At 50.1% G+C, this 21295-nt stretch overlaps 9 protein-coding genes across 9 annotated transcripts; 4 read left to right on the top strand and 5 right to left on the bottom strand.

Moving 5' to 3' along the window:
- Positions 1-227: 227 nt before the first annotated feature.
- Positions 228-2096, bottom strand: N7489_000639 (putative RNA annealing protein Yra1; the record flags this gene model as incomplete). The annotated part of the gene is made up of 5 exons (XM_056706394.1): positions 228-501; positions 555-625; positions 684-848; positions 1797-1826; positions 1881-2096. The coding sequence occupies 5 exons, from the start codon at positions 2094-2096 to the stop codon at positions 228-230; spliced, it is 756 nt and encodes a 251-aa protein (XP_056570696.1).
- Positions 2097-2663: 567 nt separating this feature from the next.
- Positions 2664-3426, bottom strand: N7489_000638 (ESCRT-III subunit protein VPS24; the record flags this gene model as incomplete). The annotated part of the gene is made up of 2 exons (XM_056706393.1): positions 2664-3314; positions 3379-3426. The coding sequence occupies 2 exons, from the start codon at positions 3424-3426 to the stop codon at positions 2664-2666; spliced, it is 699 nt and encodes a 232-aa protein (XP_056570695.1).
- Positions 3427-3979: 553 nt separating this feature from the next.
- Positions 3980-4917, top strand: wos2 (Hsp90 cochaperone SBA1; the record flags this gene model as incomplete). Its single annotated transcript, XM_056706392.1, has 4 exons — positions 3980-4004; positions 4180-4505; positions 4557-4796; positions 4852-4917. The coding sequence occupies 4 exons, from the start codon at positions 3980-3982 to the stop codon at positions 4915-4917; spliced, it is 657 nt and encodes a 218-aa protein (XP_056570694.1).
- Positions 4918-6085: 1168 nt separating this feature from the next.
- Positions 6086-7276, top strand: N7489_000636 (translation machinery-associated protein TMA46; the record flags this gene model as incomplete). The annotated part of the gene is made up of 3 exons (XM_056706391.1): positions 6086-6160; positions 6237-6787; positions 6844-7276. The coding sequence occupies 3 exons, from the start codon at positions 6086-6088 to the stop codon at positions 7274-7276; spliced, it is 1059 nt and encodes a 352-aa protein (XP_056570693.1).
- A 504-nt stretch (positions 7277-7780) lies between these two features.
- N7489_000635 (FAD-dependent oxidoreductase) lies at positions 7781-9026 on the bottom strand (the record flags this gene model as incomplete). The annotated part of the gene is made up of 3 exons (XM_056706390.1): positions 7781-8211; positions 8306-8892; positions 8998-9026. The coding sequence occupies 3 exons, from the start codon at positions 9024-9026 to the stop codon at positions 7781-7783; spliced, it is 1047 nt and encodes a 348-aa protein (XP_056570692.1).
- Positions 9027-11215: 2189 nt separating this feature from the next.
- N7489_000634 (WD40 repeat domain-containing protein) lies at positions 11216-16235 on the top strand (the record flags this gene model as incomplete). The annotated part of the gene is made up of 5 exons (XM_056706389.1): positions 11216-11546; positions 11603-11726; positions 11776-12084; positions 12137-12912; positions 12967-16235. The coding sequence occupies 5 exons, from the start codon at positions 11216-11218 to the stop codon at positions 16233-16235; spliced, it is 4809 nt and encodes a 1602-aa protein (XP_056570691.1).
- Positions 16236-16818: 583 nt separating this feature from the next.
- Positions 16819-18066, bottom strand: N7489_000633 (putative endo-1,3(4)-beta-glucanase; the record flags this gene model as incomplete). The annotated part of the gene is made up of 1 exon (XM_056706388.1): positions 16819-18066. One exon carries the CDS (start codon positions 18064-18066, stop codon positions 16819-16821), a length of 1248 nt encoding a protein of 415 aa, XP_056570690.1.
- A 388-nt stretch (positions 18067-18454) lies between these two features.
- N7489_000632 (oxidoreductase, short chain dehydrogenase/reductase family) lies at positions 18455-19390 on the bottom strand (the record flags this gene model as incomplete). The annotated part of the gene is made up of 4 exons (XM_056706387.1): positions 18455-18544; positions 18599-18899; positions 18980-19275; positions 19343-19390. 4 exons carry the CDS (start codon positions 19388-19390, stop codon positions 18455-18457), a joined length of 735 nt encoding a protein of 244 aa, XP_056570689.1.
- Positions 19391-19802: 412 nt separating this feature from the next.
- Positions 19803-21136, top strand: N7489_000631 (zinc finger HIT domain-containing protein; the record flags this gene model as incomplete). The annotated part of the gene is made up of 3 exons (XM_056706386.1): positions 19803-19846; positions 19903-20346; positions 20410-21136. The coding sequence occupies 3 exons, from the start codon at positions 19803-19805 to the stop codon at positions 21134-21136; spliced, it is 1215 nt and encodes a 404-aa protein (XP_056570688.1).
- Positions 21137-21295: the final 159 nt, after the last annotated feature.

Below are 21295 nucleotides of genomic sequence, written 5' to 3'. Positions count from 1 at the left end.
ATATGAAAGAATTAAGCCTGCTGGTACTGGCAAAACGAGAAGGAAAAAGAGTAGAGAAACACAGCCAGCGAAAAAAGGGAAAAAGAAGAAAAAAAAAAAACAGAACAAAGGAGCACAAAAGGCGATATGACCCGCGCATCAACCATAAAAGAACTCCCGAGAATATTGCGAAACCTGTATCATGCAGGAGCCGTGATGGAGGAAAGTGAAAGTAACAGTTGAATTGTTTAGGAGATCTCATCAGCCATGCCGATGTCTTGGTTGGCGCTGGCCTGTGTGACATTGCCGTTGACGGGAGCAGTGGCTTCAGCAGGGGGCGCATCGTTGGTGAAGTAGTCGACCATCTCAGCATCAAGCTCCTCAACAGTCTTGGGCTTTCCACGGCCAGCGTTGCGGCCACGAGGGCGAGGGCCCTTTCCGCGACGGCTTCCCTTGTCAGTAGCAGTCTTCTTGTCGTCCTTGGCCTTGGGGGCAGCAGCAGACTTGGGCTGAGCCTTCTGACTGTGAATGGATAAGCATATGAACGTTGGCAGATACAACAGACATCAACTTACGCAATGCGCTCAGTGAGAGGCTTGGGAGCAGGCGCAGCGGGCACGTGAGACGCATCATAGATAACTTCGATCTAGTTTTACAAGTCAGTCAATGCTGCAGGGAGGATTGGCCAGATCAAGAGGATTTACCTTCATGGGGCGGCCATCGACGAGGAGTCCGTTGAGCTCCTTAGTGGCCTTGGCAGCGGTGTCTGCCCTGGTGAACTGGATAGAGGCGATGCCACGGCTAGTGCCATTCTGGTTGTAGGTGAGCATGACCCGCCTGACGGGGCCAGCAGACTTGCTGAAGTATTCCTATAGCGCGAACAAAGACGATCAGTATTTTCGTCAGACAATTTCAGTGAGAGCGCGGTTCTCGGGTGTCGGAAGCAAAGTGGCGGCGCAAACGAGGACGGCCAAAGGTGAGAGAGCATCAGCGAGCACACAGCATCAATCCATCGTCCATATCCTAGCGGCTTGGAACATATAGCTCCATGATTGCAAATTCGCCCGACAGGTCGCAAATCTGCTCCCCGCAATGGAACATAACACGCCAACAAATATCCATAGCAGGAATGCCCACTTCGTCCATACATCCATCAAGCGGTAGCAACAAGTCCTTCAACAAAAGCATTCTTCCACATCGCCGCTATCTCGGCAGAGCTTGTCAACTGGAATCCATTTGCCCATGGATGTCTCCCCAACAAGTAGGGCCATATCAAACAGTTCAAACTTCTCTAAGTCACTGGAATAGGTAATCACCCCATAGCAGCAAGACTCTTCACAGAGACATTTGAGACAAGAGTCTCGAATAGATAGGTTTCAGTCTGCCCTCTGAACCTGTTGGCCACTGTTCCACTGATGCGCTCGCTGATGCCCGTATGGATCTCGAAGTATAAGACATGAAGGAAAGGCGCGGAATTGAAGAGAGGTCAGGATGATGAATTTTCATCAATCATCCTCGGCATAGTACTCAGAGAACAAGGCGGGTGGATTTCCGTATTGGAATCAACACGAGCAATGTACATCCTTTCACCGTACTACAACACAGTTTGACTTCTTGTCTCGCAGCAGCGCCAGCAATGTATATATTTGCAGAGACATGTAGAAGCAAACTGTGTGTGCCGTCCATCGAGGAAAATCCATAGATGCGGGAGGAGGTAGAGAGAGGTCGGAAGGCGGGTCGAGATCGTTTGCGCCGCAAGATTCTCGAGAAAAGAGATGGCGATGGAAGCCAATATGAGAGCCTTTAGATCAACATACCTTGACATTGGCCTCGGACACATCGGAAGGCTGAGGAGATTAGCGCATGGACAAGCAGGAACGACAGAAGGAGCAAGAACTTACCAATCCGCTGACAAGAATCTTGCTGGAACCAGTCTGGGCGGCAGGGGCTGGGTGAGCAGCCTTGGGAGCAGCAGCCTTGGTGGACTTCTTCACACCTCCAACAGTGGATGGCTTGGTCGCAGCGCGACGGGAACCAGCACGGCGACGAGTGTGGCGAGCGGTCTGACGACGGCTGCCGACGAGATCATCAAGGGACTTATCAAGGTTGGCAGACATGACTGCGATGGATAGCAAAGCTGGCGATTTGCAAGTTCACAAAAGTCACTGGACGAACGCGTCGTGGATGATATGCGACCTAGGTGTTTAAGTCGCGTGTAAAGAAGAAGTTAAGATCACAGTAGATTCTCAAATGGGATGAAGTAGGTATGTTGATGAAGTTGGAAAGGATGAATCTTGAAAGGAGGAAGGATATGGAAGAGTGAGGAGAGGGGGCAAGTCGACGGGTCTGGTTTCGCACTAAGCCCTTTTTGGCGGGCCCAACGCAAACAATGCCAACCGATTTGATTGGATGGATGCTATTGAGCCCCAATGAGAGATTCTAGTCCTTATTGATCTCATCTTTGTCTTTTTTTTTTTTGTCGGGATTGACTTGTTGTCCATTGTATATGAGATTGAGGTGAGACTTTTGATTTTCTGAATCAAGCAGAAATCCCATTATCTGCAGGCCCAGCCTTAGAGAATAGACTATGGAAAAACACGCACCCAACTCCAGACACGAGAGTCGTGGAACAGACTCTTCAATAAGAAATAAACAAGACGAACGCTCTGGGTTTGCAATATGTACTAGCTCTTGAGAGCTTCCAACCGGCCGCGCATCTGCGCGAGAGTGGCTTCTTGGTCTTCGAATTCCTCCTCGGCTTGTGGAGATTCCGGCTCTGAGATTTTGGACACAGGCGGTGCAGTGACGGGCTGTGCCTGGGCGAGTTTACCTTGCAAAACTTCCTGCAAGATCTTCTCAATCTCTGATTCTGCTTCATCTTCCTCATCTTCAAAGACCGAAGGGTCCATGGTAGCATCATCAACCATCTCTTCGATAATGCCTGCCCTGACTAATTCTGAAGATAGCTGCTGCATGGTCGCAGATAATTGGGGCAGTCGGACCAGTGTGTTAACGTCCTTCATGATCCCAGTTGACTTTTGAAGACTGCCTTGGATTTTGCGCGCCGAGAAGGCTTCATTGACCTGCATTCCCACACTCTGTAGTTGAGCTCGGCTGGTATTCAACCGTGCGGTCTGTTTCCGAATGCGCACCAGCTCCCTTGCAAAGACTTTGGTGTCATTGGTAGCCTGCTTAGCCTGGGATGGGTTTCGCTGGGCCCGTTTAGAAGCATTGACAATGTGCTGGCGAGTCTGGCTGTCACTGGCTTTTAGCCGGGCTAGATCGCGGTCGAGTTGCCGTGTGTTTGTGCGTATTAAAGCATTACATTTTCTCATCTGCCCGATTATTCTTCATCAGTGTCATATTTCCGTGTATTAACGAGCCACACCAACTGCCTACCTGAGCTTGCGGGTCGGGCCCAAAGAATACCGCCTTGAGACTCTCCATGAATGCAATCTTGCAGTAATCGGGATAGAAAGCGGCGACAAAAAGATAAGCAGGCAAATCAAGGGCGTGGAAAGGGTTCAACGAATGAGTTCAGTCGGGGTGCGGTTTGATCAGCGATTAAACTCATGCCCGGTGCATCATCTCGTCTTAAGAGATAGGCGGGGCAAGGCTAATGTGTTGGCTATGCTGGCGTAGTTTTAGCCCCTCGGAATACTTTATGGTGGGGCTCTTCTCGAGAGCTAGAATCGTTAGGTCTTTGGCTCAGTTTTCCAGTCAGTACACACTGATGTAACTATCAATATTCAAGGCTCCCGAGGTACCTGGGAGTGCCACGCTCAGTGTCCAGGCCGGGAGCGGAAACTGAGTCAGCTCTGACGTAATACAATGTCCCACATAATTTGTGCCTGAGGCACGCTTCTACCAGTTTCTACAACATAGCACTTAGGTAGGTCGTGGATGAGCTTCTCTTACACTTCTTCTCCTCTCTTTGACACGTTTTCGATCTTCCTCCATTTCTCAATTCTTCCAGTTATCTTTCCACTCCTAATTCAATATGTCTCAGACCTTGACCCCCGAAGGTATGTTATGACTATTCTACTACTTCCCCGCTCTCAAACGCGGGACTGCACATTCTGCTTGGAATTTACTATGACGTTATCCAATGTTTAAGACTGTTTCGTAACATTAACTATGCCAATTCTACAATCTCTTTTATAAGTGAGAGCAAGGCGCTGACATGTTATGTCTTTTCAGTTACATGGGCTCAGCGCTCATCCGACTCGGATCCTGAGCGCAACTACCTTTACGTGAACATCAAGGCTGCCGATGTTCCCAAGGCCGATGCTACCCTCAGCATCACCGAGAAGAATGTTTCTTTCAAGGGCGCCTCCAAGAAGGGCGTAACATACAGCGTCTCCCTGGACCTCTTTGCCGAGATCGATCCCGAGAACAGCAAAGTCAACCACACCGACCGCGACGTCGAGCTTGTTCTCCGGAAGAAGGAGCTCAAGGAGGAGTTCTGGCCCCGCCTTCTCGAGAGCAAGCAGAAGATGCACTTCTTGAAGACCAACTTCGACAAGGTATGCTTGGGCGTCTGTTCAAATGATGGGGTTTTGACTAATCATGTGTAGTGGGTGGACGAGGATGAGCAGGATGAGGCTGGCGAGGATGACTACGCCAACAACTTCGGCGGTTTCGGTGGTGAGGGTGGTGACCCCGGTGCCGGCGGCCTAGGCAACATCGACTTCTCCAAGCTAGGCGGTATGCCTGGCATGGGTGGCGCAGGTGGCATGCCCGACCTCAGCGCTCTGGCTGGCGGTATGGGCGGCATGCCTGGTGCGGCCGGTGCTGAAGGTGCCGAGGAAGATGATGTAAGTTTGCTCGCCTGTGGGTGATCGGCGATTGTCTACTAACGCAACTCCGCAGGAGGACCTCCCCGAGCTCGAAGAAACCGACGGCCAGAAGTCTACCAAGATCCAGGAGGTTTCTTAAATATAAGATGCCTGCTTTCTGCGAAATCTATGACGACCAGAAACGAAAAAAGAAGGTGTTTAAGATGGCTACAGGATGATGCTTTGAAATATGGATCTGCTTCGGTTTTTCACCATCCATTGACTGCAAGGCTATTTTGACCAGGCAGCTTTGATCCAAGGCCAACCTCTATACATGGTAGATCTATCTCATTGAGAACATCCCAATGATTGATGAAGCGTGATGAGTGGTCATTGCAGGTCCTCACGTAGAGTAATACACATACGTGACCAAGTAGCTTTGCCAGGTGTGATCCACGGTACAATTGTATATTGTAGATGAAGTGATTTAGAAGGCGCCTCAAAATCTTACCATGTTCACTACCTAGGTAGGCCCATCAACCTTCTGGGTTATATCTATGGATACCATACGTTGCTTAGAAGACCGTGATCATATACCAACTTCAGATTAAGTGATCTCCATTTAGGGTATTCTCCAGGATATATTCTCCCCACAATAAGGTGCATTTACTATGTACTGTACATCGTATGTGTTGTTTGATATCCTTTTAGGATTTGGTGGCAGTCCAAGTTCGCATATGCATGAATATAAGGAAGTTCAAGGTGTAGAACTGGATTCCAAACACTTTCCATTCTTTTCCTCCATGCCGTACTGATATTTGCATAGCGAGGGCCCTATTGTGGGTGGCGAGGGCAAATATTAGTGGGCAGATGACGCACGTTACTAAAGAGCACATGCTCAAAATTGGATATTGTACAATAATAGAACTTGGGATAACTAGTGAGAAAAGAGTGACTATCTAGTAAAGCATCGAATCTTCTATATAAATACATGTACATAGGTACATGTGTAATATCAGCTACCCAGTACATCTCGCATCGTGGCAATGCTGGAGTAAAAAGGGCCCGCACCGTCATTGGTTAACCAAAAATTACCGTCACACTTCTCACACCCCTCGTTTTCGAGGACATTTCACCTTACAACAACCCTGGCATTCTTGCCCACCACTCGACATCTTCTTTTTCACATCTCCCTGTCATTCTTTCGGGTTTCATCAGCGTCTTTTCTTTATCCGTTTGCCACCAACTGAGGCGCACCTTGGACAGGCGCATTTTCACATTTTTACTCTTCCCCGAACCCGCGACGTCACGTCCGCCCAATCGTCACCATGCCTCCCAAGAAGGGCGATCAGCCTAAGAAGAAGAAGGCCACCGTTGAGGATAAGTCCTTTGGTATGAAAAATGTGCGTCATACCCTCGATTTGAAGAAAAGCGAGTTCGCTCGTGGTATACCCCAGCATGTGCTAACATTGAATATAGAAAAAAGGTGGTGCCGCCAAGAAGCAGATCCAACAGCTGCAAGCACAAGCCGCAAGCAACAAGAACCTAGACGAGAAGAAGAAGGCCGCCGAAAAGGAGAAGCGTGAGGCTGAGAAGGCGGCCGCTGAGCGGGCCCGGAAAGAGAACCTTGAGCTGTTCAAGCCCGTGCAGGTCCAGAAGGTCCCCTTCGGTGTTGACCCGAAGACTGTCCTCTGTATTTTCTTCAAGCAGGGTCACTGTGAGAAGGGCCGGAAGTGCAAATTCTCACACGACCCCAATGTCGAGCGCAAAGCAGCCAAGAAAGATTTGTACACCGACAGTCGTGATGAGAAGGTCGCCGAAGAAGAGAAGAAGCAAAAGGATACTATGGATGACTGGGACGAGGAGAAGCTACGCAGTGTCGTTCTGAGCAAACACGGCAACCCGCGCACAACCACCGAGAAGGTGTGCAAATACTTCATCGAAGCTGTCGAGAACCAGAAGTACGGTTGGTTCTGGACATGTCCGAATGGAGGAGACAAGTGCATGTACAAGCACAGCTTGCCACCAGGGTACGTCTTTCCGCCGCTTTTGTGCGTCTCGTACGTAATACTAACCGCGTGAGCAGATTCATTCTGAAGACCAAAGAGCAGAGAGCCGCCGAGAAGGCCCTCAAGGACAAATCGCCCTTAAACACTCTCACCCTCGAGGACTGGCTGGATTCTGAGCGTCACAAGCTGACTGGCACACTGACACCCGTCAATCAGGAGACCTTCGCCAAGTGGAAGAAGGAGCGTATGGACAAGAAGGCCGCCGAGGCCCAAGCACAGCAGGCTAAGGAAGCTACTGGTCGTACGCTCTTCGAGAGCGGCCAATGGGCTGAGGAGGATAGTGAGCCCGAGGAGGGCGAGGATGAGAATGGAACCTGGAACTTGGCAGTCATGCGGCGAGAGACAGAGAGGCTGCGTGAACAGAAAGAAGAGGAACGTCTCATCAAGCTCAATGGCGGAGTTCTACCCACAAGTATACCCGAGGGTGTCGCACCTCAAGCTGTGGGTTGAGTCCCTACAGAACTTCACGATACTAGATTCGTGGGCTCTTGAAGATCCTTCTCCCCCGGCCACATGCAATCTGAAAGTTTGTTTTGTGTTGCTATGGGGTCGGGTCTCGATGTCGAGTGATCGCTACAATTGTTTGCCCAAACTGCTAACTTTGTATGCAACCTCGGTCATCACCGAGGACTCGGCTGGTCGCTTTTTCCTTTCAACCTCTATACGTATGTACTACAAATGTCTTGCGTAGAGGAAAAGGTGAAGGTTGACTAGCCACCGGGGCGCAAAGGCTTGATGAGTCTTGTGTCCCATGTGACTGAAGATTCAACGGCCGATATACCTTTTTGATAGCACATCGTTATTTTGTCGGTAGCAAAAAGTTCGTTCATTCAAATGAACCTGATGCCTTCTATTTTCTATTGCACGGCATTGTAAGATCTATGAACTTAAGAAATATGTACAACATGTTCTATATAAACAACCTATGCGCTCGTTGAATGCCAGCAAATAGTTTTACAGCGAGGCTTTAGCCTGCAGCAGCCTCTTCTCGAGCATCGCGGCGACGATGTCTTCCGCAACACCACGAGACAGCTCAAACCCTCGACCACCAGCACCATAGCCATGAACGATATACCGATCATCAGCGAGCTTCTCCGCCTCGATGCGCAAACCGCCCTCACGAGCCGGCCGCCTACCAACGATATCGCGAATCACATCGAACTGGCCACCACTTTCTGACGTGAAAGGGAACCACTTGGTTGCGTTAGCGAGGAGGCGCTGCCTAGTTTCCAGCGATGGGTTCGGGTCCCAGTTATTCGGCTCCTTCGTGCCTCCAATAATGGTTCCGCCTTCGAGGGGACGCGGGATACAGAAGGACCACGAGCCATCTGTGTTCTGTCGAGTAATGGTCTTCGAGACGGGGTTACGGACGAGACAGGTTTGACCTAGAGAATATGTCAACCCAAAAATTCAGAATACACGTTCGAGCGCATCGCAAACACAACCACCATAACCATCACTATCACTCCCATCACATACCTCTGATAATAAACGACTTCGGGTCCTCAAACCCACTTCCGGAGCAGTTCACCACGGTCTTCACATTCCCCGCCATACTAAACGCCTCCTTCAAATTGGCGAGCGTATACTGCCTCGTCTCGCCTCCCTTGAGAACAAACTTACGCAGCAAATGTGCACAGTAGACCGGCGAGTTGATCACATACGTCCCGTACTTCACACCCCACACTACGCCAGTCGGGACCTCCTCTTTTCCCAGAACCTGGAACTTGTCCAGGTGCGAATAGACATTGCGCACACTCTGCTGATCCAGGTACTCCGGTGGCGGAGCCTCGAGGTGCTCGATGCCCTCGACGAAGTTGATGCCCGCGCCGGGCTCAGCGACCGCAGTTCGCTTCAGGAACTCGTACGTGCGCTGCGCTTGGTCCGCCTCCCTTAGGGCCTGTGGCGAGGAGCCTGGTACTGGACGGTAGTGGGCTCCTGCCCACGGTGAGGCGTAGTTGACGGAAGTTTCCGATGGGAAGTCCCGGGCTACGAGTAGGATGGATTGCGTAGGAGTGAGGTGTTGTTGGATGCATAGGGCGGTGGAAAGGCCAATGACGCCCGCTCTGGTTGAGGTTGTCAGCTGATTTTTGTGTCTTGTGATCGGTCTTTTTTTATCTTTTGGGGGCGGATTGATTCGAGGTTATTATATGTGGAAGTGTTGGACTGACCCGATCACTACGATTGTCTCCTTGGACATGCTGAGAGTTGGAAAGTCGTCACAAGGTGTTAACAAAGACTTTATAGGGACAACCTTGGATTTCATAGACACGAAGCTCCAACTTTGGAATGTCTGGGGTAGTTGGATGAGTCAAGGGTCCGCGATAAGACCCCCGCGATCATATGATAACGGGTCATGGCATGGCATGTTCGTTCCACCTGGGCCAACAGTATTCCTGCATTATGAGGAATATAATGATTCTCAATATATCTCTACAGTTGGGGATATACCGAGTAGAATATACCTTCTTACTTCCAGCAGTATGAACAGTAGGTGCGCATTTTTGGGTTTCCTTGGCCCGCATTGACTATGTACCGGAGTATGTATATAGGGCTGCTCTTGTGACTTGTATTATTTCAAGGATCGGAATTGATGCAGTACAACGTACATCTAGTACTCCGTACGGAGTACATGGAAATCCTTTCTCACGCGAGCTCGATTGAAAACTCTGCTGGCGTGCCCCCGATACTATCACAGGGGCCCAAGCTCCAGGATGTTCGACGGTGCCTTTTTGTGCAGGGATGACTGCATATCTTTGCATTTCTGTCACATCACAGGAACCAAAGTGCAGAATTGCGTTGAAGTACTCCGCACTTCATAGATAAGCTTGGTAGAAAGAGAGGAAAACAAAAGAAATCGAGATCATCATTGATAGACATCGGAAACACTAGTTTAAACATGAAACTTTCTGAACGGTCTTTTCTCCGAATTCAAGACAAGAAGAGGGCTTCTATAGGCCAATAGAACCAAATTATGTCACTTTCTAGTCTATTGCAGACTATTATGGAATGGCTGGATGAGTGCAGGCATTGGCTGAGGGGTGGTTGTGTAGGCGCCGAGGGATCAGCAGTGATGGATGGTGATTGGCCGGGTGAAGTGACGAAGCTGCAGCTTGAGAACAACAGCATCCCAATCACATCACAGTCTCGGATCACATTATTATCATTATTATTTTCATTTTGCATGTATTTTGATTTGAAAACTGGGCGGTTCCTTGCAGTTTTGAGAAAAATACCAAGTTGGTGAAGTTGGTGAAGTTGGTGCTATTTAGGGTTATTATATACTTCAACTATATAAAGTCGGGTTGGAATACCTCCGAGTGATCGACGTGCAGAACCACTAAGGCTACAAGGGCCAGGGATTCTTCGTGATTCGGGAACTCTGCATTTGATTTAAACCAGGTTAACTTTTTCTTTACTGGGGTTCTGCATGCTCGTTGGTGCAAGTCCCGCAGGATAACCCAGCCACCAAGAAGGCTCGATCTCACCGTCTCCGCTAATAACGTGTTGAATATGGTGCTTTTAATCCCGGGTCATACTCCGGTTTTTCTGTAACTCTAGAAACGGGACAGATGTATGGTCCTAGTCAGGAAATGAAAGCGCCCAGTTATCCCCCGAGCGCCAACCAGTCTTTAGTAGTCCCCGTATTTCCATTTTGATCGACTTATGTCTGCTCCCCTCTTTTTGGGAACTGTTTGCTCTTGATTCCCACTAATTACTCTGTGGGCAGCCTGTTTATATGTATATCATATAGAAACCGACCTCGGGAGTCTTACATCCTGTCACAAACTTAAGCCCCCTCCGTCACTTGTATGTGATGAACGTGCAAGTCATTTCAATTTCCTTCTAAGTGTCACACTTGAATATCTTATTTCTCTATTTCTCTATTTCTCATTTTTTTATTATTCTTTTTCCCCTCCCCTGTTCCAACGGCTTGCATCTTCCTTTTTTTTTCTCGCCTTCTCGCATATTTCCTTACATATCTTGCCACCTCTTTCTCATTTATAGGGATCTTGCGAGCCTACGGAGTATTTCAATTTCAGTCACATTCCTTGTCAGGCGCCAATTCTCTCCCCGACCCAAATGTGCCTTGAGATATCTTGGAATTCCCCGTCTTACACCTTGACTGGTACTCAGGGTCGTGGCCGATTAGCAAGCTACCTGGCTTAAACAGAGGTCAGTGGCCCAATCTTGTTTGGACTCATTTTATCTTCCCTCTTGTTCTGGATTATATATCATTCGGGACTTTTGTCTTGGACAGACCCTCTAGTAAAATCAATTCCCCCGCAAATCGTCTCATATGCACCATTTTGGGCAAATATAATGGTTGAATTGACACGGAATAGGAGCTTGGGGACAGAATCGCGACCCCCGAGGACCGTTAGAGCAATGGCACCTGCACCACCAGCTGTCCAACCTCGCTTCGAAGCCTGCGCTTCGACGGCGTCCTTATTTCTCTATGCCCAGGGCTCAACAATCCTATGTTTGCATCATGATACATTGGCAATCGAGCGACGGTTTCAGAGTCATCAGGAAAACATTGTCTTCATATCGGTCGATAACGTCAGCGAGCGAGGTGCGGGGAGATTGGTTGTCAGTTACGATGTAGGGCAGACGGCGATTGTCTGGGATATCTTCACCGGAACGGAGATTGCCCGGTTTGCTTCTTTCGACCATTTGCGAATAGCTTCGTGGATGCGTAATGGCCATGTTGCTTTTGGTGAGAGAATTATCATAAATATCCTATGAGATTCTAAATTTGCTGATCAGATACAGGCAATGGCAAAGGCGAGGTGATCCTATTCGAACCTCCCACTTCCGAGCACATCTCTGCGCGCACCATTTTCGACCCAATCACAGCTCTTGCGCCCGCCACAGATTGTCGTACTTATGCAATTGGGTATGTGGGATGAACCGAATTGAGAGTATCACTCGCTAATCGGTTTCAGATATCAAAATGGTTCCATATTGATCGCGAGTTTACTTCCTCAATTTACCATTCTTCACACTCTGACTACTTCACGTGGACCATCGCCAATTATTTCCTTGGCTTGGCATGCATCCTCGTCAAAACAGAAGTCCGACATGCTGGCAACGCAGTCATCGAATGGCGATCTACGAGTTTGGAGCGTGGCAAAACCACCGGGGAAAGAGTCACCTCGAGTGATTAGGGTATTGAAACGATCTGATTCAAACTCCTCTGATCCCAAATGGATGGGCTGGTCGAAGAATGGAAGATTGGTGCAATATTTGGAAGGGTGTGTAACGCCTCAAAAGAAGAACAAGGGTTTTGCTGACATGTGATGATAGGGAAACATGGTCTTGGGATGTTCGAACAAAACATGTTACCTACGATCCAATTCCCACAATCGACGGTGTGCGAGGTATCGCAAATTACGGGCCTACTGCGACTCTATTTACCATCGGCCCCCAGCACTCAGTCCAGCAGTATGATTTGGAAAATCCGGCAATGGTTGCAAATGTGCAACATCTTCCAGTCATCCCCCGGCCCGGCACCGCGGAAGGCAGTCGATCACGAACAATGTCCCCACGGCGCTTGCAAGATGCTCCTGACATCCGGGAACCACCAGCCGCGACAAGACGAACGCCATTTGACGCAAACAGCATTGAAAGTATTAGACAGAGGGCGGATCTGACAAGCCCTGCTTCATCGCGCAGTCGAACGGAATCGGTGAGCTCTAAGGCGTCCTCTGGGAAGTATAATATGAGGTCCTTCACTCCGCCGAGTCGCTCTGGTCAGAGCACTACCACTTTTTCAATGACTTCTGCTGGTCATGATACACCGCAGGCTTCTGCTTCGTTTGCGTATCCCTCCTCAGTCTCAATGTCATCTGTGAGAAGCTCGAGGGCGGCATCGCGATTGCGGAATGAGGTTCATCTTAGCCCTGCTGACAAGAACATTGTGGATTTATTCCCGTTCACTCGGGCTCGCTTGATTGATGTGCCTTACAAACAGCAGCCTCCTATCGATGAGTCGAATCTAACTTCGGATGATCTTCGGCTGCAGATGTTGAGCGTGGTTTTTGGGTGGGATGGAGACATCCAAGATCTGATTACAGATGAGTGTATGTGTTGCCCCGTATCTGCTATATCTCGAGCCATCTTTTGACAATTCTTAGTGAGCCGACACGCCGTGGGTAGTCAAAGCGCTATTCTCTTAACGCAATGGCTTGGTGAGAACGACACAGATGAAATGGCCTCGATGCTTAGCTCCGGGCAGGTAACAACCTCTGACTGGATGATTCTTGCTTTGAGCCAGATGAGCGGCCAAGCCCAGGCAAACAAGGTCGGACAGGCATTTGTACAGAAGCTGCTTGAGATCGGAGACATCCACACCTCGGCTGCGATATTGCTTGGTCTCGGAGACAGCAACGACGCCATAGAAGTTTATGTTTCTCGTAATCACTTCATGGAAGCTATCTTGATGACATGTCTCCTGTTCCCGTCGGATTGGCAGCGGCAGTCTTATCTCGTTCGTCGATGGGGAGAACATGTCGTTACCCACTCCCAGCAACAACTCGCCATTCGCTGTTTCATGTGCACGGGCGCGGAACCATCAGAACCATGGGCATCTCCATCTGCCCAACAGACTTCATCTTTTGCAGAGATGATTCGCGCCAAGTCTCCTGTCGCCTCGCCCGAACCTTCGCAGGCCAATATGATGCCACCAGCCGTCCGGCCAAGGTCCACATCTAACTCGAAACCTGCAGTGAAAACGCCGGCTCTGAAGCTCATTACCTCCTTTGACACCCAACCGGGGCGTTTCCGCTTCCCTGGCTTGAAGTCTGATGACCGTACGCCAACAAATGCACCCGGAATCACCCCGATTGCTGAATCTGCGGTTCCCGACTCGGCAATGTCCCCTGGTGGATTTGGCTCTTATAAACTGAACAATATCCAAAGCCTGAACCACGCAATGACTTCTCGAACAAATACCCCTTCTTTCAATCGACGTCGTCTACCCTCGATAGGAGAGACGCCAGTGGATGTGCACCCTCCAAGCTTTTCACGGTCAAACTCTTACAGCCAAAATGAGTATAGCTCCACCTCCGAAAACGAAATGAGCGGACATGAGCAGAGTCAAGATGAGAAGGAGAGCAACAGCGGTCTTCTCACTTTGTCAGCCGCAAAATACACCCCCGGTCTAGACTCTGTCAAGCCCAGTCCCCAGACTGCTATACAAGGGACAGACAAGTTTGCCGCAATCAAAGGGCTTCCATCTCCAGCTGCCGGTGTATTCGAAGCTCTCACAAATGATGATCACCGTAACGGGTCCCGAGATCGAAAGCCAGACGGCCTCCAAATCGAGACATTGGAAGGTGAACGAAATCCGCAGGACCGCTCCGATTTGATTCCCAGCGCCAAGAGCACCGCTTCGACAGCTAATAGCTATGCTTCGGCTAGGAGCCCAAGTGTCAGTGGTCGTAGTATTGATCAATACATCAGTAGCCTTGATGAAGCGAACTACCATGCAAAGAGGTTCCGTCCACATACCCCGGGCCGCGGAAGACGGAACCCAGACGACACTGCCAGCCAGAGCTCAAGAGTCAATCGATCGCGTGATACTTCCCGAGATACCCGCGGTATGAGTGAGCGTCGATACATTCAACCCGCCAAGCGCTCCCCTTCCTCGCCGGTGCCTATGTCTCCTGAAGAGTTGGCTCGATACCACACCGGAGAGTCTGAAAAGCCAGCCGAAACACGGAAGTCGAAGTCTCGCACCAGAAGTTCTAGCAAGGTGAGAGGGCCAGGTTCTCGGAACCGTCAGCGCTCTTCAAGTAGACACACTGCAAGCCGACTCGGCACAGACAAACGAGACCCCTCAATTCGAGGCCGCAGCAATGACCGACAAGGATCAAGCGTTCGATCACCATCGTCGCCTCTTCCTATGGCGTATCCTACCGAAGAACCTTCTCAGGATGTTGATAATCCTTTGAGACTTGTCGAGGGTAACCAAAAGAGACTGCGATCTCGCCACCGGAGTGCCAGTCGACGCCGCGCTGAGAAAGGGACAGCTTCCAAAAGAGACGGCTCTCCGGAAACAAGACACAAAACTTCGCAGAGTCTTTCTGTAATCCAGACAGGGCCTACAACAGACCCCTGGGCACAGCAGGCATCGGTGCCGGAGCAGTTGAGCAGCAAGGTCTTTGGCCAAGAGGACACGTCCAATGGGTATTCTAATGGGCAACCAAGCTCGACAGCTAATGATTTCCAAGACCTTATGTCCCCAAGGACACCATTTGTCAGCCTGGCGGAGAGGAAGCGAAGAGAGATTGCCGCAGCTGAATTGGAAGCACGAAGATTATCACTCGCGCGCAATCCATCAGCACCAAATATCCCATTCCCGGGCGAGTTGCAAAGCGCAAGAAGTCCTCTTGAGGCTTCCCCGCCTTTCTCTGGTACAAATTCATGCTTCCAATGGGCACCGTCGCGAAACAAGGCGTCCCAAAGCAAAGCTTCTCCCGACTATCCTAGCAGTTCTGACTCGAACTCCTCACGCTCCGGAATGCCCAGCGGGCTTCCGGCAACTCCTCGAGCCATGCGGCATCCCAAGTACGGAGGAACCGGACAAGACGAAGACCGGCCTCCTTCTGTGCCCACCATTCCCACAGACAACAGTCTCTTCCTCAGTAACGCCCGGTATCAAGGAGATGCCGAGAGAATCGGACGATCGATGTCTGTTCCCGCATCGGAAGGACAGTACAACGCCCCTTCGATGCCCAACGACCTCCCCATGCATCCGCGGTTTAACCCAGCACTCCCCCGAAGCCGGTCCAGCAGTCGCAGCCGCGCCAAGGGCCATAACCGCACCAGCTCAGGCAGCTATATCTCCGGCACTTCCCCCCACGTGCAAGTAAGCATCGAAGAGACAATCGAGCATGCAATGCAAAGAGGACCTTCAGCGCAGCAGGAGACAATTCCCCCTCCGCCACCTCCACCCATACTCCCAGAACTGCAGCATCTCAACACTCCACCTCCACCACCCCCATTCCCAATCTCCGCAACGCCCGTCTCGCCCCGCGAGTCCTCGGCGACAATCGACATCGCCATCGACAACAACGAAGATCTCGGTCGTCTTCTCCCTCGCGCCATGACTGCGGCCCCGGCTCTCAATGTAAACGACCAGGGGACGGATTCCCGTCAGTCGGATAGTCAGCGGATGTCCTTTGACCATCGCCGAAACCGTAGCTCAAATGAGAGCTTCACGAACAAGCTGCGTAGCTTGACCCGTATGCGCAACAACAGTCGCAGTGTCGAGCCTTGTTCGCAGGCTCATGAGGCAGAGATGGCTCCTCGTGAGAGTCTAAACTCGCAAGTTGCTGGGTCAGACTCGAACTATGTTCTGCCGAGTCAGAGCTATGTCGCGCCGGGTCCAAACTATGTTTAGGCACCTGTTAGGGCTTGACTGGCTGAGAGAACGAGTATTCCTTTTTTTTTATATATCTTTTGCAGATCTTCATTATTATTCTTCTCTCCCTTCTTTTGCATCTTGAGCCCCCCTTCTCTGATCTTTTTTTGTTTTTATCATGAAATTGCGAGGTTCTGGATTTCACGCATCACGCATTATGTTTTCACTGCCCATTGGCTTATGCTTGACATTACCCCTGTTTTAAGGGCTCATACCCTCTCGCTCTGCTTGATTGATGTTTTCCGAGTTATATCAAATACAATATCCCGTCATCAACCCTAATCCTATGGTTGATTGAATGCACAATCCCCTAGTCTCTGATTTCAATATTTCCGTTTTCAAGATTGCAGACAGCGATGTCTTTAAAAATTCTGTGTCCATTTGCTCATGCTCTCTTGATCAGGGTCAACCTAGCTAAACATATATGCCTGCAAAGGCTTAATGATGACAGTATCAGTTATTTCTAGATGGTGTGATATAGAAGTAGCTGTCCAGAGGCCGGAGATGACATAGTTGTACATGCGAAGATAGTTTAAAAGAAAAGAAAAGGCCCGGGAGGTCCTCAAGATCCCCAACCTCGGTTTCGAGACGAGCCTTCATTGCCAACGTTCCTCTCCGCCTCAATCATCCGATCAAACTCTGCCTGGGCTTGATCTCTTTCAGTCTTCTGAGTGGAGTCATACTTTTCTTGATCACTCTGGCCAAATTCAGCAGAGAGAGAGTAAGGGTTCACTGGAGGCTGTGACATGCCGGGCTGCTGTCGAGGCTGGGGGCGTGCTCCGGCATTCTGTCGTCTGATCCGGTCCCAAGCACTGCCAGCTGGCGATCCATCAATGTTTGTATTCCGGTATTCGGCAGCTGTAGGGCTAGCATCGTCCTCATCTATGAAATCCAAAGCCGATTTTTGCTCGGGTTGAGTGCTCCTGCCGCGCGCCCAGACTGCACCACCATTCGAATCCTGTGTAGGCGACTCATATGACACAGACTGAGGTTTCCCGACTGAATCATTTGAGCCCACGTATTCAGAGTAGGAATTTGCCTGCGCGGGAGCATCGTAAGATGGCTGCTCCTGTTGGTACCCGTTGCCGCCTGCATATCCACCCCGCGAGCCAATCATCTGGGTGCCGAGGCTTTGCTCACCGCTGCGTATACTCCGTACGCGCTCGTTAGCGGCCTGTATCTTGCGCTTGCGCACGTCCTCAGGCTTCGCTTTGCGCATGTCCTCGACGAAACCCTTCAGTCGCGGGTCCGTCAACATGTTCATGGCATCTTTGGAAACAGCGTAAGCGCTCGATGCCATGTGACCGAGAGTTACTATGAAGAGCATTTTGAATGCCGCAGATCCGATATTGCCCCTGAGGCCGGGATCGGTCCACATGTGACGCACTATGCTCAACAGTGCTCCTGGCGTGGGATTCCGGGGGAACATTGGCGACTTGCGTGCTTGGTGGTAGAGGAGTGCTGTTCCGAGGAATGAGCTTACGGGTAAACCCACCCGCCTTTGGTACAGGCATCGCGTTCCGTGCTCAACAATTGCATCGAATTCATCTTGGGTCGGGGGTCGCGCTGTTAGCACGTAGTGGTTCTCCACTCGCTCGGTCACTGTACTCGCGGCCCTTCTCGTCCAGGCTGCTGTGCCGAAAAATCCAAAGTACAATGTGAAAAGATCGGGCTTCACAATTGACTCTTTTCGGAAGTGGAGCTTGTTATATTTCGCGATCGCAGGGTTGTGACCAGGGAGGGCACGGGACGAGTCGTCTGAGTTGCTGTATTTCTGACCTGCCTGAGGCGAGGCGTCGTCGGAGCTCATGGTGAGGATGACAAGTGTTGAGGAAGGTTGAGGTGACAGGTAAGAGCTCCGAGCTTGGCTGTGCCGTTCTCTGGAATGACCCCAGACGGCAGGTGACGTTACGCGCTGACTCAGCATCAAGTATCCCGAGGTCCACCCGACCTTACACCTGAAGTCCAAGCAAGAGAATGACAGTCCCTTAGCTACTAGACCTACGAGGACAACTTCTCTATATTAGTTTGGCTGTCAGTGCTGGCTTGGCAAGTATACTTCTACTATGACATAGACACATGTGGTGATGATGCATTCTTACTATCTTCGTTCTGCAGACATCGGGATGCTGCTCTTCTAGGCCAACTAATCAGGTTCAATGCCCCATCAGACCTAACAAAGCCCCCGAGAAAGTCTCCTACCACTTCTCAATATAAGGTCGCAGGTCCAGCTCAAACGCAAACGTCGTGCGTGGCTGAGTATGCAAATACCAATATGAGTCCGCAATCTATAACAAGTAAGTTTCCAAAATAAAGCAACCAATAACTAGAGCTGGACTTACAGCGTCCGGGCTCAATTTTGCATCTTCATGCTCAAATACCCAGGCCTTGGTACGAGGGATATCAATGACACCGTCAATAACAGTATGCGAGACATGTATGCCCTGCGGCCCAAACTCACGAGCAAGAGACTGTGCTAGCGCACGCAGTGCAAACTTGCTCGAAGCAAAAGCAGCAAATTTAGCTGAACCCTTAAGACTAGCAGTAGCTCCTGTAAAGATTAGTGTGGGCGGATACTCCGACGATTCGCGAGCCTGTAGGAGCAGTGGAATAGCCCGTTGGGCAAAATTGAAGGCACCCTGCCTGATATAGGAGCCAAAGATTTAGCAAGATCTGTAAGAATAATGGGGGTCGAGTAAGTACAAGAGACAGCAAATACGTACGCCTGGGACTTGAGTGCAGTCGAGTAATCTTCTTCCGTCAGCTCGAGGAATGGCTTGACTACGAAGCCACCACCTGGATTAAAAACAGCAGCAGCTACCTTTGAGGAAGGATACTGCGCTTGAATCTTATCGAATGCGTCGTTGACACTCTTAGAGTCGGACACGTCGGCGCTGATACCGATGGCCTGGCCGCCGCTGGAATTGATTTCTTGAACGATTGGGTTATAGTTGCCTGGGTTTCGACCCAGAACTGCAACAGAGTATGTTTTTGCAAATTTCCTGGCAATTGAGGCGCCCTGTCTCTTTTGTCAGCCAATCCTTCCTGCCTTATGTGGAATCAGAGGGTGAAGATGTAGACCGTACCGTGCCAGGGCCGACGCCGGCAATGACCGCGAGTGCTTTGGAAGCCATATCTGATTTAGAATGTATATGAAATGTATCCTTTTTGCAAGTCGGGGATGAAATGAAGGAATCTAAACAACTAAATAATGGCCCTCGGCCCGGAAGCTATCACCGAAGCTTAGAAATGCAGCGGGGATTGATCATCACATCCGCAGATGATATCATCTGCAGAGAACGGGACTGGTGTATCCCTGCAACTTTGGAAAAGATCGCATTTGAGGGGGAAATTAGACCATCGATAGATGAATAAGTGTACATATGATCTCATTCCGACCTCGGGGTGTCTAGCTAGGTAGACTCGTGGAGAAACAGGTTGTCGGTGCTGGTATAGTTCCAGATTTCTGCCTCAGGCCGTTATCGATAAGACAAATAAATTTCCCATCGGATCTCCGAGTCTCCAACTCCAGACAATCAAACCAAGATGGCCGATTCAGATCCCTTGCTGAGTGATCTCTGCTCAATATGGTATGCTCGCGACAATCACATACTGGTATACCTTGGATCTAACCTGTGACGTACAGCCATACCGATCCTCCCAAATACCGCTGTCCACGCTGCTCAACACGCACCTGCTCTCTACCCTGCACACGTCGCCATAAACTCTGGTCGCAATGCTCTGGCGTTCGCGATCCAGCCGCCTATCTAAAGCGCAGTGAACTAGCCACTGAATCCGCGTTCGACCGTGACTTTAATTTCATCACGGGCATCGAGCGTACCCTCGAACGCGCAGAGAGAGAAGTCGATAACCGCGGGATTGATATTTCGAGTGGTGTCCAGGCCGATGAGGGTAATCCAGAAGGTTTGGCGCATCCGACTGCTAGCCGTAAAAGAAAGCACCCGAACCAGGGCCTTGCCAAGGGCGAAGCTGCGTTCTTGCGCGGTGCCGAAAATGCTGGTGTGAGAGTTCTTCGGGCTCCAAAGGGGATGTCGAGAAATAAGCAGAATGGGTCGCGTTTGCATCCCAAGTGAGTTGAGAATTTTTCCTACTTTTCGGTTCAGACGTTGTACTAACTTATGTATTTCTCAAGGCATAAGCGTCTTGCTTGGACCATAGAGTGGATTACGGCTGATGGGGTGAAGACGATTCGTGATTCAGTCATTGATACATGCTCTATCGCGGAAGCCTATAACCGATGTTGTCCACGACCGAAGGATCAAGAGTCAATTATCGAACCAGTGAAGGACGAGAAGAAGGAAGACCTGGACACACCTAAAACAACTGTCGCTGCACCCGGTAATACTGTCACGACAAAGGTTGAGGCAGATACAAAATCCCCACCCCCGACCAAAGACTCAGCAAAGGAACCAGCGGATGCCTCAACTGAGCAAACGGATAAAGCATCGAACCAGACCCTCGCCCCTCACCGTGGTCTTCACTTCTACCTTCACCGTCCGCGAACCACAAGTAAAAGACCTGTCTTAACTCCTCTCTTGCAATCCTCAACACTCAATACTGTCCTGCGAAACAGGACTGTTTTAGAATTCCCTACGATTTATGCGCTGCCAGAGTCAGCGGAGACACTGTTTGCGGACAAAGATAATTCCAAATTCATACTGGAGGAAGACTATCTTCACACGGCTGGGCCAGATGAGATAGGCCAGTCTGCTACCACGAGTGGCGATGATGACGCGGCTGGAAACGAAGCGCTTCCCGGTCCTTCAGTGAATCTCCAAGATGTCGATGAGAACCTTGTATTGGAGGTATTGAAGAAAGATCTATTTGAACCAGTCCCGGAGACTGGGCCAGCGGTATGAGTGATCTCTGTGTGAAGAGATACATCAAAAGATGTTGGGCAATTTGGCACACGTCCAGATAATGTATGATACCTAGGGACAGCTAATTGTCGGTCAATTATATCACGAGTCATCCTCCCAGAAGAAATATCAGGCTTGGATGCCGACGTATTTACTGAA

The sequence above is a fragment of the Penicillium chrysogenum genome (genome assembly GCF_028827035.1).
Source record: "Penicillium chrysogenum strain IBT 35668 chromosome Unknown utg000001l_segment0_segment0, whole genome shotgun sequence".
Lineage (NCBI taxonomy): Eukaryota > Fungi > Ascomycota > Eurotiomycetes > Eurotiales > Aspergillaceae > Penicillium > Penicillium chrysogenum.
The sequence above is the reverse complement of the archived record's forward strand: the minus strand, read 5'-3'. Positions and strand labels throughout refer to the sequence as shown.